Raw genomic sequence first — 17,142 nt, forward strand, 5'->3', positions numbered from 1 at the left:
CTGCTTCTATATAGAGAGAAATCCATTAAAATAATACTTCTGGTTACTCTATCTCCCCTCTCCAAATTTATTCCTCTTCATAGGGGGAAAAAAAAAAGAGACTTCTTTGACTTCTCAGTTTATGAAATGGAAACCGACATCCTTGGTTCTGCCTCTCTGTCTCTGTCTCTTTGAGAGCCACATGCTTCTTGAAACCATGCATTCTCACCTGTTCTTAACCATGCAGTAAACTTAGATGAGCAGGATCTTTCCCTGAGGAGGAAAGCTTGAATTTTGGGACATGAATCATAACTTAGAGTGTTAGCAAGTCCTCTGGCCAGACCTAAACCTTGCCCTCCAAAATCACCTTTTTCAATAAAACTGCTAGTTTTTATCTCTGCCTGACTTCAGCATGATTTCCAGCTTGGCTGGGGAGCCCCTTAAAACACCTAAACTGCTTTGCAAATCCACTTTCAACTTCTCATCACGGCTGCCTCAAACAAACTCCCACCTGAAAATACACCAGCAGTTAGTTGTTTCCACATGGCAAACTCACTCACATAGAAGAAGGGAATGCTGACCAGAAGAAAAGAAATAATGGCATTTTTGTAATTCCAAAGCAATCTCAAACTAAACAGAAGTATAACTGAAGCCGTTGGGAGAAAGAAAAAAAAAAAATGGCAGTAAGGCTTCTCATTCTGCTCAACCTGAAGCACTGTTTGGAGGCATTGAAGTCCACCTTCAATTACCATATTTAGGAGCAATGCTTCCCACTCTCCAGCCATTCAGTCATTAAGAGTACTAGCTTCCTAATTTTTGTTCTGTCTGTATGTAGTCTATATTATTTTTTTACTCAGCATCTTTCATTGATTGACTAATGGTTTTTACCTAGATAAAAGTACTTACAACTGTAAATGTTAGCTGTCTACCCAATATCCACTCTCCTCTTCTTTCATACTTACAGGACCCCTATTACTAATGGAAGCAGCAATATGTCCTGCTTAAAAAAAAAAAAATCCAGCCTCAGCCAGTGAGGTAAAAGGGTCATTAGTTGGGGCTTCTAGGTAAGCTCTTTAAAGAGGGCTTATTTAGCAAGAAGGCTTATTCTTTTGCCCTGTTCTTTTCTCATCCTTGTGATTTAGAATATAGATAAGATAGTTAACTAAGGTGGCCATGTGGAGATCCTGAGGATCTTGAAGAAAACCAGGCACTAAGGATAGCAAAGCAGAAGGATGGAAGATGCCTGGACCATGCAGCTGCCACACCAGCCTAGGAATACCTCTTCTGGACTTATTTAGATGACAGAAAAATAAGTATCTTATTTAGTCCACTGTTATGTGGGTTTTCTTTATATGTAGCAGAACCTAACTGTAATTCATGCATTATGTGGTGGATGTGTTAGCTTTATATATATTTCAGTTATTAAAATAATATGTTCAAGTACTTACTACTTAAATGACTCAAAGTCATCTTGCTTGCTACTACTGATATGCATACCACACTCCTGGGAAACTGTCTAGTTATCCATAGAACCTATAAAAATGATTCACATTTCCCTTTGTTTTGCTCTTCTTGTAAAGAGAGAGCCAAAAAGAAGGCAATGCTACCTGAAAGTAAACTCCACAAATTTGTGAAGATCATCTGAGAAGAAAAGACATTTGGAAAACATTCCAGTTTAAATAATAAAGATTTACCTACCTACCTGCATAAAATACACTGCAAATTATGGCTGGCCGATACTTATTAATTTAAGGTAGCACAAATTTAACAAGATTACATAACATGATAATGAAGTTATAATGGCAAACAAAATAATCCTGCCTTATCTCTCTTTAGCAGAAAGATACAGGGGGCGGAGTCAAGATGGCGGCAGGAGAGGACGTGGAGTTCGCGTTTCTCCACAACTAGGGTGCCTGCCGGACACTGGTGGGGGACCTCAATGCCCAAGGAGATGGGAGGAACCCCCAAGCGACTGGGTAGGATGAGGGGGGATTGAGGGGGAGGAGAAGTGGAGGCCAGACAGGACTGGTGCACCTGAGGGGTGGGTGGGAGAGGGGAGGGGTTCCCATGCCTGGAGGGAGCTTCGGGGGCTCAGAGGATCAGGGGGAGCACGCCTAGCATCTCCCTTGCCCAGTCTGGCCCTGGGAAGCCCTCAGGGCTCCTCAGCAGGGTCCTCCACCCTCCGAGGCCCCGTTGGTCCTAGAGCCATAGGAGGGAGGTGAGGGGAAGAAGAGGAGAGGTGGGCGGGAGGAGCCCTCCCAGACCAGAGGATCAGGGAAGTGCGACAGGTCTTTGCCCTGGCCACTCGGCCATAGGAAGCTTGCTGGGCTCCAAGGCCCCCTCTGGGCCACGTGGGTCCTAGCAGCATAGGAGGGAGGCAGGGGGAGAAGAGGAGAGGTGGGAGGGAGGGGCCCTCTGGGGCCGGAGGATCAGGGGAGGTGCAGCCGGTGTTTCCCCCCAACCCACTTCGGCCCCGGGAAGCCTGCTGGGCTCCCAGGCCTGGTGCTCTGACCTCCAGGGCCCGCTCCAGCCTTGTGGGTCCTAGGAGAATGGGAGGGAGGGAGGAGGGGGAAAGAGGAGGAGAGGCAGACCATCCAGGGCCAGGGGATCATGGAAGGCACTGTGGGCGTTTCCCCCACCCACTTGGCCCCGGGAAGCCTGCTGGGCTTCTGGGTCTGGTCCTCTGCCTTCCAGGATCTCCTCTGGCCGTGTGGGTCCCAGGGGCATAGGAGGGAGGGAGAGGAGAGAAGAAGAGAGGCCAATGGGGAGGGGCCTTCCAGGATCAGAGGATTGGGGGGAACATGCTTAGCACTTCCCCTGCCCACTCGGGCCCAGTGAGCCTGCTGGGGTCCTGGACCAGGTCCTCCACCCTCCAAGGCCAGAGGCACTGCCTGGGCCCCTCCTGCTGAGGCTCCTCCTGCTGCATTGAGCCTAAGACTCACCACCCCACCCACCCAGCCCCTCCAGAGCCTTTTCCTGCTCTGTTGGCCCTAAGCATAGGCCCCGCCCCCACCTGAAACCTGCCCCTGCATAATCCCTGCCCCCCATAGCCAAGGCTTTTTCCGGATTTTTTTTTCTTTTTCTCCTCTTTTTTACTATTGTGGTTCTGTTTTACCTTCCATTGTCGTTTCAACTATATTTTTATTCTTTCTAACAAATCTGTTAGTTTTCTAATCTAATTTTATTTTTTACTCTTTGTTATAGTTCTGCTCCTTTTCTTTTCTTTTTTTTTTTTTTTTTGCCGCCCCACATATCTTGCGGGATCTTGGTTCACAAGATGGGGGTCAGGCCAGAGTTCCTGCAGTGGGAGCTCCAAGTCCAAACCACTGGACTAACAGAGAACCTCAAACCCCAGGGAATATTCATTGGAGTGTGGTCTCCCAGAAGTCCTCATCTCGACACCAAGACCCAGCTCCACCCAACAGCCTACAAACTCCAGTGCTGGAAGCCTCAGGCCAAACAACCAGTAAAACAGGAACACAATCCCACCCATCAAAAAAAAAAAGAAAAAAAAAGAGAAGACAAAAAAATATGTTGCAGATGAAGGAGCAAGGTATAAAATCTACCAGCCCAAAAAAATGAAGAGGAAATAGGCAACCTACCTAAAAAGAATTCAGAGTAATGACAGTAAAGATGATACAGAATCTCGGAAACAGAATGGAGGCACAGATTGAGAAAATACAAGAAATGTTTAACAAAGATTTAGAAGAACTAAAGAACAAAGAAACAGAGATGAACAGCACAATAACTGAAATGAAAAACACACTAGAAGGAATCAATAACAGAATAACTGAGGCAGAAGAATAAGTGAGCTGGAAGACAGAATGGTGGAAATAACTGCCAAGGAACAGAATAAGGAAGAAAGAAAGAAAAGAATTGAAGACAATCTTAGAGACCTCTGGGACAACACTAAACACATCAACATTCAAATTATAGGGGTCTCAGAAGAAGAAGAGAAAAAGAAAGGGTCTGAGAAAATATATGAAGAGATTACAGTGGAAAACTATCCTAACATGGGAAAGGAAATAGTCACCCAAGTCCAGGAAGCACAGTGAGTGACATACAGGATAAACCCTAGGAGAAACACACCAAGACACATATTAATAAAACCAACAAAAATTAAATTCAAAGAAAAAATATTAAAAGCAGCAAGGTAAAAGCAAAAAATAACATACAAAGGAATCCCCATAAGGTTATCAGCTAATTTTTCAGCAGAAACTCTGCAGGCCAGAAGGGAGTGGCAGGATATACTTAAAGGGATGAAAGAGAAAAACCTACAAACAAGATTACTCTACCCAGCAAGGATCTCACTCAGATTCAATGGCAAAATCAAAAGCTTTTCAGACAAGCAAAAGCTAACAGAATTCAGCACCACCAAACCAGCTTTACAGCAAACTCTAAAGGAACTTCTCTAGGTGGAAAACACAAGAGAAGAAAAAGACCCACAAAAACAAACCCAAAGCAATTAAGAAAATGGTAGTAGGAACACAGATATCGATAATAACCTTGAATGTAAATGGATTAAATGCTCCAACTAAAAGACACAGACTAGCTGAATGTATACAAAAACAGGACCCATATATATGATGTCTACAAGAAACCCATTTCAGACCTAGGGACACATACAGACTGAAAGTGAAGGGATCGAAAAAGATATTCCACATAAATGGAAATCAAAAGAAAGCTGGAGTAGCAATACTCGTATCAGATAAAATAGACTTTTAAATAAAGACTGTTACAAGAGATAAGGAAGGGCACTACATAATGATCAAGGGATCAATCCAAGAAGAAGATATAACAATTATAAATATTTATGCACCCAACATAGGAGCACCTCAATACATAAGGCAAATGCTAACAACCATAAAAGGGGAAATCGACAGTAACACAATAATAGTACGGGACTTTAACACCCTACTTACACCAATGGACAGGTCATCCAAGCAGAAGATAAATAAGGAAACACAAGCTTTAAATGACACAATAGACCAGATAGATTTAATTGATATTTATAGGACATTCCATCTGAAAGTGGCAGAATACACTTTCTTCTCAAGTGCACATGGAACATTCTCCAGGATAGTTCACATCTTGGGTCACAAATCAAGCCTCAGTAAAATTAAGAAAACTGATCGTATCAAGCATCTTTTCTGACCACAACACTATGTAATTGGAAATCAATTACAGGAAGAAAACTGCAAAATATACAAATACATGGAGGTTAAACAGTGCACTACTAAATAATCAAGAGATCACTGAAGAAATCAAAGAAGAAATTTTAAAAATATATAAAAACAAATGACAACGAAAACACCATAACCCAAAATCTATGGGATGCAGCAAAATAAGTTCTAAGAGGGAAGTTTATAGCAATTTAATCTCACCTCAAGAAACAAAAATCTCGAGAGGGGGAAGATGGTGGAGGAGTAAGACGTGGAGATCACCTTCCTCCCCACAGATACATCAGAAATACATCTACACGTGGAACAACTCCTACAGAACACCTACTGAACGCTGGCAGAAGACCTCAAACCTCCCAAAAGGCAGGAAACTCCCCACGTACCTGGGTAGGGCAAAAGAAAAAAGAAAAAAGAGAGACAAAAGAATAGGGACAGGACCTGCACCAGTGGAAGGGAGCTGTGAAGGAGGAAAGGTTTCCACACACTAAATGCCCCTTCGTGGGTGGAGACTGCGGGTGGCAGAGCTTAAGAGCCTCGGAGGAGAGCGCAGCCACCAGGGTGCGGAGGGCAAAGTGGAGAGATTCCCGCACAGAGGATCAGTGCCGACCAGCACTCACTAGCCCAGAGAGTCTTGTCTGCTCACCCGCTGGGGCGGGCGGGGCTGGGAACTAAGGCTCGGGCTTCGGTTGGAGCGCAGGGAGAGGACTGGGGTTGGCGGCGTGAACACAGCCTGAAGGGGTTAGTGCACCACGGCTAGCCAGAAGGGAGTCCGGGAAAAAGTCTGGACCTGCCCAAGAGACAAGAGACTTTTTCTTCCCTCTTTGTTTCCTGGTGTGTGAAGAGAGGGGATTAAGAGCTCTGCTTAAAGGAGCTACAGAGACAGGCGAGAGCCGCGGCTAACAGAGCGGACCCCAGAGACGGGCATGAGACGCTAAGGCTGCTGCTGCCGCCACCAAGAAGCGTGTGTGCGAGCACAGGTCACTCTCCACACCTCCCTTCCGGGGAGCCTGTGCAGCCCGCCACTGCCAGGGTCCCGGGATCCAGGGACAACTTCCCCGGGAAAACGCACGGGGCACCTCAGGCTGGTGCAACGTCATAACGGCCTCTGCCGCCGCAGGCTCACCCCGCACTACGTACCCCTCCCTCCCCCCGGCCTGAGTGAGCCACAGCCCCCGAATCAGCTGCTCCATAACCCTGTCCTGTCTGAGCGAAGAAAAGACGCCCTCCGGCGACCTACATGCAGAGGCAGGGCCAAATCCAAACCTGAACCCCGGGAGCTGGGCGAACAAAGAAGAGAGAGGAAAATCTCTCCCAGCAGCCTCAGGAGCAGCAGATTAAATCTCCACAATCAACTTGATGTACCCTGCATCTGTGGAATACCTGAATAGACAATGAATCATCCCAATTGAGGAGGTGGACTTTGAGAGCAAGAGTTATTATTTTTTCCCCTTTTCCTCTTTTTGTGAGTGTGTATGTGTATGCCTCTGTGTGACATTTTGTCTGTATAGCTTTGCTTTCACCATTTGTCCTAGGGTTCAAACTGTCCATTTTTTTTTCTTACTTAAAAATTTTTTTTTCTTAATAATTATTTTTTTATTTTAATAGCTTTATTTTATTTTACATTACTTTATTTTCCTTTATCCTCTTTCTTTCTTTCTTTCTCTCTCTCTCTCTCTTTCTTTCTTTCTACTTTTTCTCCCTTTTATTCTGAGCCGTGTGGATGAAAGGCTCTTGGTGCAGCAGCTAGGAGTCAGTGCTGTGCCTCTGATGTGGGAGAGCCAACTTCAGGACACTAGTCCACAAGAGACCTCCCAGCTCCACGTAATATCAAATGGCGAAAATCTCCCAGAGATCGCAATATCAACACCAACACCCAGCTTCACTCAACGAGCAGCAAGCTACAGTGCTGGACACCCTATGCCAAACAACTAGCAAGACAGGAACACAACACCACCCATTAGCAGAGAGGCTGCCTAAAATCATAAGTCCACAGACACCACAAAAAACACCACCAGAAGTGAACCTACCCCCCAGAAAGACAAGATCCAGCCTCATCCTCCAGAACACAGGCACTAGTCCCCTCCACCAGGAAGCCTACACAACCCACTGAACCAACCTTAGCCACTGGGGACAGACACCAAAAACAACGGGAACTACGAACCTGCAGCCTGCAAAAAGGAGACCCCAAACACAGTAAGATAAGCAAAATGAGAAGACAGAAAAACACACAGCAGGGGAAGGAGCAAGATAAAAACCCACCAGACCAAACAAATGAAGAGGAAATAGGCAGTCTACATGAAAAAGAATTCAGAATAATGATAGTAAAGATGATCCAAAATCTTGAAAATAGAATAGACAAAATGCAAGAAACATTTAATAAGGACCTAGAAGAACTAAAGATGAAACAAACAACGATGAACAACACAATAAATGAAATTAAAAATACTCTAGATGGGATCAATAGCAGAATAACTGAGGCAGAAGAACGGATAAGTGATCTGGAAGATAAAATAGTGGAAATAACTACTGCAGAGCAGAAGAAAGAAAAAAGAATGAAAAGAACAGAGGACAGTCTCAGAGACCTCTGGGACACCATTAAATGCACCAACATTCGAATTATAGGGATCCCAGAAGAGGAAGAGAAAAAGAAAGGGACTGAGAAAATATTTGAAGAGATTATAGTTGAAAACTTCCCTAATATGGGAAAGGAAATAGTTAATAAAGTCCAGGAAGCACAGAGAGTCCCATACAGGATAAATCCAAGGAGAAACATGCCAAGACACATATTAATCAAACTGTCAAAAATTAAATACAAAGAAAACATATTAAAAGCAGCAAGGGAAAAACAACAAATAACACACAAGGGAATCCCCCTAAGGTTAACAGCTGATCTTTCAGCAGAAACTCTGCAAGCCAGAAGGGACTGGCAGGACGTATTTAAAGTGATGGAGGAGAAAAACCTACAACCAAGATTACTCTACCCAGCAAGGATCTCATTCAGATTTGATGGAGAAATTAAAACCTTCACACACAAGCAAAAGCTGAGAGAGTTCAACACCACAAAACGAGCTTTACAACAAATGCTAAAGGATCTTCTCTAGGCAAGAAACACAAGAGAAGGAAAAGACCTATAATAACAAACCCAAAACAATTAAGAAAATGGGAATAGGAACATACATATTGATAATTACCTTAAATGTAAATGGATTAAATGCTCCCACCAAAAGACTCAAACTGGCTGATTGGATACAAAAACAAGACCCATATATATGCTGTCCACAAGAGACCCATTTCAGACCCAGAGCCACATACAGACTGAAAGTGAAGGGATGGAAAAAGATATTCCATGCAAATGGAAACCCAAAGAAAGCTGGAGTAGCAATTCTCATATCAGACAAAATAGACATTAAAATAAAGACTACTAAAAGAGACAAAGAAGGACACTACATAATGATCAGGGATCGATCCAAGAAGAAGATATAACAATTGTAAATATCTACGCACCCAACATAGGAGCACCTCAATACATAAGGCAAATACTAACAGCCATAAAAGGGGAAATCGACAGTAACACACTCATAGTAGGGGACTTTAACACCCCACTTTCACCAATGGACAGATCATCCAAAATAAAAATAAATAAGGAAACACAAGCTTTAAATGATACATTAAACAAGATGGACTTAATTGATATTTATAGGACGTTCCATCCAAAAACAACAGAATACACATTTTTCTCAAGTGCTCATGGAACATTCTCCAGGATACATCATATCTTGGGTCACAAATCAAGCCTTGGTAAATTTAAGAAAATTGGAATCGTATCAAGTATCTTTTCTGACCACAATGCTATGAGACTAGATATCAACTACAGGAAAAGATCTGTAAAAAATACAAACACATGGAGGCTAAACAATACACTACTTAATAACGAATTGATCACTGAAGAAATCAAAAAGGAAATCAAAAAATACCTAGAAACAAATGACAATGGAGACACGATGACACAAAACCTATGGGATGCAGCAAAAGCAGTTCTAAGAGGGAAGTTTACAGCAATACAATCCTACCTTAAGAAACAGGAAACATCTCGAATAAACAACCTAACCTTGCACCTAAAGCAATTAGAGAAACAACAAAAAAAACCCCAAAGTTAGCAGAAGGAAGGAAATCATAAAGATCAGATCAGAAATAAATGAAAAAGAAATGAAGGAAACGATAGCAAAGATCAATAAAACTAAAAGCTGGTTCTTTGAGAAGATAAACAAAATTGATAAACCATTAGCCAGACTCATCAAGAAAAAAAGGGAGAAGACTCAAATCAATAGAATTAGAAATGAAAAAGGAGAAGTAACAACTGACACTGCAGAAATACAAAAGATCATGAGAGATTACTACAAGCAACTCTACGCCAATAAAATGGACAACATGGAAGAAATGGACAAATTCTTAGAAATGCACAACTTGCCAAGACTCATTCAGGAAGAAATAGAAAATATGAACAGACCAATCACAAGCACTGAAATTGAAACTGTGATTAAAAATCTTCCAACAAACAAAAGCCCAGGACCAGATGGCTTCACAGGCGAATTCTTTCAAACATTTAGAGAAGAGCTAACAGCTATCCTTCTCAAACTCTTCCAAAATATAGCAGAGGGAGGAACACTCCCAAACTCATTCTACGAGGCCACCATCACCCTGATACCAAAACCAGAAAAGGATGTCACAAAGAAAGAAAACTACAGACCAATATCACTGATGAACATAGATGCAAAAATCCTCAACAAAATACTAGCAAACAGAATCCAACAGCACATTAAAAGGATCATACACCATGATCAAGTGGGGTTTATTCCAAGAATGCAAGGATTCTTCAATATACGCAAATCAATCAATGTGATACACAATATTATCAAATTGAAGGAGAAAAACCATATGATCATCTCAATAGATGCAGAGAAAGCTTTCACCAAAATTCAACACCAATTTCTGATTAAAAAACCTCCAGAAAGTAGGCATAGAGGGAACTTTCCTCAACATAATAAAGGCCATATATGACAAACCCACAGCCAACATCGTCCTCAATGGTGAAAAACTGAAACCATTTCCACTAAGATCAGGAACAAGACAAGGTTGCCCACTCTCACCACTCTTATTCAATATAGTTTTGGAAGTTTTAGCCACAGCAATCAGAGAAAAGGAAATAAAAGGAATCCCAATCAGAAAAGAAGAAGTAAAGCTGTCACTGTTTGCAGATGACATGATACTATACACAGAGAATCCTAAAGATGCTACCAGAAAACGAAAGAGCGAATCAATGAATTTGGTAAAGTAGCAGGATACAAAATTAATGCACAGAAATCTCTGGCATCCCTATACACTAATGGTGAAAAATCTGAAAGTGAAATGAAGAAAACACTCCCATTTACCATTGCAACAAAAAGAATAAAATATCTAGGAATAAACCTACCTAAGGAGACAAAACACCTGTATGCAGAAAATTAGAAGACACTGATGAAAGAAATTAAACATGATACAAATAGATGGAGAGATATACCATATTCTTGGATTGGAAGAATCAACATTGTGAAAATGACTGTACTACCCAAAGCAATCTACAGATTGAATGCAATCCCTATCAAACTACCACTGGCATTTTTCACAGAACTAGAACAAAAAATATCACAATTTGTATGGAAACACAAAAGACCCCGAATAGCCAAAGCAATTTTGGGAACGAAAAATGGAGCATGAGGAATCAGGCTCCCTGACTTCAGACTAAACTACAAAGCTACAGTAATCAAGACAGTATGGTACTGGCACAAAAACAGAAATATAGGTCAGTGGAACGGGAAGAAAGCCCAGAGACAAACCCACGCACATACGGTCACCTTATCTTTGATAAAGAAGGCAGGAATGTACAGTGGAGAAAGGACACCTCTTCAATAAGTGTTGCTGGGAAAACTGGACAGGTACATGTAAAGGTATGAGATTAGATCACTCCCTAACACCATACACAAAAATAAGCTCAAAATGGATTAAGGACCTAAATGTAAGGCCAAAAACTATCAAACTCTTAGAGGAAAACATAGGCAGAACACTCTATGACATAAATCACAGCAAGATCCTTTTTGACCCACCTCCTAGAGAAATGGAAATAAAAACAAAAATAAACAAATGGGACCTAATGAAACTTCAAACCTTTTGCACAGCAAAGGAAACCCTAAACAAGACCAAAAGACAACCCTCAGAATGGGAGAAAATATTTGCAAATGAAGCAACTGACAAAGGATTAATCTCCAAAATTTACAAGCAGCTCATGCAGCTCAATAACAAAAAAACAAACAACCCAATCCAAAAATGGGCAGAAGACCTAAATAGACATTTCTCCAAAGAAGATATACAGACTGCCAACAAACACATGAAAGAATGCTGAACATCATTAATCATTAGAGAAATGCAAATCAAAACTACAGTGAGATATCATCTCACACCAGTCAGAATGGCCATCATCAAAAAATCTAGGAACAATAAATGCTGGAGAGGGTGTGGAGAAAAGGGAACACTCTTGCACTGCTGGTGGGAATGTGAATGGGTACAGCCACTATGGAGAACAATATGGAGGTTCCTTAAAAAACTAAAAATAGAACTACCATATGACCCAGCAATCCCACTACTAGGCATATACCCTGAGAAAACCATAATTCAAAAAGAGACATGTACCAAAATGTTCATTGCAGCTCTATTCACAATAGCCCGGAGCTGGAAACAACCTAAGTGTCCATCATCGGATGAATGGATAAAGAAGATGTGGCACATATATACAATGGAATATTACTCAGCCATAAAAAGAAACGAAACTGAGCTATTTGTAATGAGGTGGATAGACCTAGAGTCTGTCATACAGAGTGAAGTAAGTCAGAAAGAGAAAGACAAATACCGTATGCTAACACATATATATGGAATTAAAAAAAAAATGTCATGAAGAACCTAGGGGTAAAACGGGAATAAAGAAACAGACCTACTTGAGAATGGACTTGAGGACATGGGGAGGGGGAAGGGTAATCTGTGACAAAGCGAAAGAGAGGCATGGACATATATACACTACCAAACGTAAGGTAGATAGATAGTGGGAAGCAGCCGCATAGCACAGGGAGATCAGCTTGGTGCTTTGTGACTGCCTGGAGGGGTGGGATAGGGAGGGTGGGAGGGAGGGAGATGCAAGAGGGAAGGGATGTGGGAACAGATGTATATGTATGACTAATTCACTTTGTTATAAAGCAGAAACTAAAAAAAAAAAAAAAAAAGAATGGACTTGAGGATATGGGGAGGGGGAAGGGTAAGCTGTTAGAAAGTGAGAGAGTGTCATGGACATATATACACTACCAAACATAAAACAGATAGCTAGTGGGAAGCAGCCGCATAGCACAGGGAGATCAGCTTGGTGCTTTGTGACCACCTAGAGGGGCAGGATAGGGAGGGTTGGAGGGACGGATATGCAAGAGGGAAGAGATATGGGAACATATGTATATGCATAAGTGATTCACTTTGTTATAAAGCAGAAACTAACACACCATTGTAAAGCAATTTTACTCCAATAAAGATGTAAAACAAAACAAAACAAAACAAAAAATCTCAAACAATCTAACCTTACACCTAAAGCAACTAGAGAAAGAAAAACAAAGAAAACCCAAAGTCAGTAGAAGGAAAGAAATCTTAAAGATTAGAGCAGAAATAAATGAAATAGAAATGAAGAAAAAATAGCAAAGATAAATAAAACTAAAAGTTGGTTCTTCAAGAAGATAAACAGGGCTTCCCTGGTGGCGCAGTGGTTGAGAGTCCGCCTGCCGATGCAGGGGATACGGGTTCGTGCCCCGGTCTGGGAAGATCCCACATGCCGCGGAGCAGCTGGGCCCGTGAGCCATGGCCGCTGAGCCTGCGCGTCCGGAGCCTGTGCTCTGCAACGGGAGTGGCCACAACAGTGAGAGGCCCGCATACCGCAAAAAAAAAAAAAAAAAAAAAAAAAAAAAAAAAAAAAAAAAAAAAAAAAAAAAAAAAGAAGATAAACAAAATTGATAAACATTTAGCCAGACTCATCAAGAAAAAAAGAGGATGCAAATCAGTAAAATTAGAAATGAAAAAGGAGAAATCACTTCTGACACCGTAGAAATACAAAAGATTGTAAGACACTACTACAAACAACTATATGCCAATAAAATGGACAACCACAAAGAAATGGACAAATTCTTGGAAAGGTACAATTTTCCAAGAGTGAACCAGGAAGAATCAGATAATATAAACAGACCTATCACAAGTAATGAAATTGAAACTGTAATTAAAAATCTTCCAAAAAACAGAAGTCCAGGACCAGGTGGCTTCACACGCAAATTCTATCAGACGTTTAGAGAAGAGCTAACACCAATCCTTCTCAAAATCTTCCAAAAAATTGTAGAGGGAGAAACACTTCCAAATTTGTTCTGCAAAGCCACCATCACCCTGATACTAAAACCAGACAAAGATATCATAAAAAAAATAAAACAGACCAGTATCACTAATGAACATAGATGCAAAAATCCTCAACAAAATAGTAGCAAACAGAATCCAACAACACATTAAAAGGATCATACATAATGATCAAGTGGGATTTATCCCAGGAATGCAAGGATTCTTCAATATATGCAAATCAATCAATGTGATACATCATATTAACAAATTGAGGAATAAAGACCATATGATCATCTCAATAGATGCAGAAAAAGCTTTTGACAAAATTCAACACCTATTTATGATAAAACCCCTCCAGAAAATGGGCACAGAGGGAACCTACCTCAATGTAATAAAGGCCATATACGACAAACCCACAGCAAACATCATTCTGAATGGTGAAAAACTGAAAGCATTTCCACTAAGACCATGAACAAGACAAGGATGGCCACTCTCGCCATTCTTACTCAACACAGTTTTGGAAGTTCTAGCCACGGCAATCAGAGAAGAAAAAGAAATAAAACGAACACAAATTGGAAAAGAAGAAGTAAAACTGTCACTGTTTGCAGAAGACATGATAGTATACATAGAAAATCCTAAAGATGCCACCAGAAAACTACTAGAAGTAATCAATGAATTTGGTAAGGTTGCAGGATACAAAATTAATGCACAGAAATCTCTGGCATTCCTACACACTAACAACAAAAAATCAGAAAGAGAAATCAAGGAAACAATCCCATTTACCATCGCAACAAAAAGAATAAAATACCTAGGAATAAACCTACTACCTAAGGAGGCAAAAGAGTTGTACTTAGAAAACTATAAAACACTGATGACAGAAATCAAAGATGACATAAACAGATGGAGAAATATGTTCTTGGATTGGAAGAATCAATATTGCAAAAATGACTATACTACCCAAAGCAATCTATGGATTCAATGCAATCCCTATCAAAGTACCAATGGCATTCTTCACAGAAATAGAAGAAAAATTTTACAATTCGTATGGAAATGCAAAAGACCCTGAGTAGCCAATGCAATCTTGAGAAAGAAAAACGGAGCTGGAGGAATCAGGCTACCCAACTTCAAACCATACTACAAAGCTACAGTAATCAAGACAGTATGGTACTGGCACAAAAACAGAAATATAGATCAATGGTACAGGATAGAAAGCCCAGAGATAAACCCATGCACCTATGGTCAACTAAATTATGACAAGGGAGGCAAGAACATACAATGAAGAAAAGACAGCCTCTTCAATAAGTGGTGCTTATTAGAACATTAGAATGCAAATTAGAATATTCCCTGACACCACACACAAAAATAAACTCCAAATGGATTAAAGACCTAAATGTAAGACCAGACACTATAAAACTCTCAGAGGAAAAACATAGGAAACACACTCTTTGACAGAAACCACAGCAGGATCTTTTTTGACCCACCTCCTAGAGTAATGAAAATAAAAACAAAAATAAACAAATGGGACCTAATTAAACTTAAAAGCTTTTGCACAGCAAAGGAAACCATAAACAAGATGGAAAGACAACCCTCAGAATGGGAGAAAATATTTGCAAAGGAAACAATAGACAAAGGATTAATCTCCACAATATATAAAAACAGCTCATGCAGCTCAATATCAAAAAAACCAACAACCCAATTAAAAAATGGATACTTCATGAAAGAAGACATACAGATGGCCAAGAGGCACATGAAAATATGCTCAACATCACTAATTAGTAGAGAAATGCAAATCAATACTACAATGAGGTATCACCTCACACTGGTCAGAATGGCCATCATCAAAAAATCTATAAACAATAAATGCTGGAGATGGTGTGGAGAGAAGGGAACCCTCTTGCACTGTGGGTGGAAATGTTAATTGATACAGCCACTATGGAGAACAGTATGGAGGTTCCTTAAAAAACTGAAAACAGAACTACCATATGACCCAGCAATCCCACTACTGGGCATATACCCAGAGAAAACTGTAATTCAAAAGGACACATGCACCCCAATATTCACTGCAACATTATTTATAAGAGCCAGGACATGGAAACAATCTAAGTGTCCAATGACAGATGAATGGATAGAGAAGATGTGGTACATATATTGAATGGAATATTACTCAGCCATAAAAAGGAACAAAATTGGGTTCTTTGTGATGTGGATGGACCAAGAGTTTGTCATACAGAGTGAAGTAAGCCAGAAAGAGAAAAACATATATTGTGTATTAATGCATATATGTGGAATCTCGAAAAATGGTATAGATGAACCTATTTGTAGGGCAGGAATAGAGAGATGCAGACGTAGAGAACGGACATGTGGATACGGGGGGAAAGGCAGGGTGGGATGACTTGGGAGATTAGGTTTGACATAAATACACTACCACGCGTAAAATAGCTAGCTAGTGGGAACCTGCTGTATAGCACAGGGAGCTCAGCTTGGTGCTCTGTGATGACCTAGATGGTGGGAGAAGCAGGAGAGGGAGGTTCAAGAGGGAGGGATATAGGTATACATATAGCTGATTCACTTCATTGTACAGCAGAAACTAACACAGCACTGTAAAGCAAATTTACTCCAATAAAAAAAAATAATGGATTATAAAAAATAAAAATAAAAACAGTCCTTTATCAAAAGAAAATACACAAAGTATGTAATAAATATACTTACGTTTGAAGGTTTAAGTTTATTAATGATTGTTGTTTTGCCACTGTTATCCAGCCCAAGGCACAAAACATGAACCTCCTTCTTCCTCAGGCCAAGCAAGCCTGAAAGTCTGTCTAGCAATCCCATAATGTGAGTCAAGTATTTACAAACCAGCTGCAAGGCAGGAAAAAAAAAAAAAAAAAGATATATTACCCACAGGCACCTTAAGAATAGAAAATATGAGCATATGTATCCCAAATTTCAGAATTTAAAGACACAGTGATATTGTGAAAACCATGTCAATGTAGCTTTGCATTTAGTAAACAGAGTTTAAGCTGATTACCAGAAAGGAGTCTTAACTGAAATGCAGATTGGCAGATAATAACCCCTGACAACACAGAATAATGCCCTTGAAATAACTGTACATTTCTCATCGTGACATATAATACTTAAGAAGAAAATGTGGTTAAACTCAGAATCATGTGGAGTCTGCCATTTGTGATACTTGAGAATATTTGCAGCCTTTTCTGGAAATCTTGAACAATGTATGGGCAATGGCGTTCATGTGAAGCCTGGTGCTGAAGCTTAGAAAGTAGAAGGCAGACCAGAATAACAGAGAAAAACTGAGGTTTTGGCTACATCATTTGAGCCACTGGTCAAATCTTTTTTTAAAGCTAGCCCCATTGTAGTTTGCAATAATACAAAGTAATAAACATTAAATTCACCATTTTTGTTTCTTTGCTTGATTATATCCAGTTTAGGTTATGTCTTCTATCAACAGAAACAAAAAATCCTAACTGATATATTTATCTTAATTTTTCCTTAGTCCTTACGTATATCTTTGTAAGTCACC

General features: G+C 40.5%; 1 protein-coding gene across 2 annotated transcripts in view; it reads right to left on the bottom strand.

The window, feature by feature from the left end:
• Window positions 1–16,436, bottom strand: part of ARL6 (ARF like GTPase 6) — a gene marked incomplete at its 5' end in the record, with an annotated part of 53,891 nt that extends 37,455 nt beyond the window's left edge. For both annotated transcript variants that reach the window (XM_079704254.1, XM_079704253.1), the window contains one exon: window positions 16,314–16,436. In XM_079704254.1, the coding sequence (XP_079560380.1) occupies window positions 16,314–16,436 (123 nt within the window). The remainder of the gene's footprint in view (window positions 1–16,313) is intronic.
• Between the last annotated feature and the right edge of the window lie 706 nt (window positions 16,437–17,142).

The sequence above is a fragment of the Hyperoodon ampullatus genome (genome assembly GCF_949752795.1).
Source record: "Hyperoodon ampullatus genome assembly, chromosome: 5".
Taxonomy (NCBI): domain Eukaryota; kingdom Metazoa; phylum Chordata; class Mammalia; order Artiodactyla; family Ziphiidae; genus Hyperoodon; species Hyperoodon ampullatus.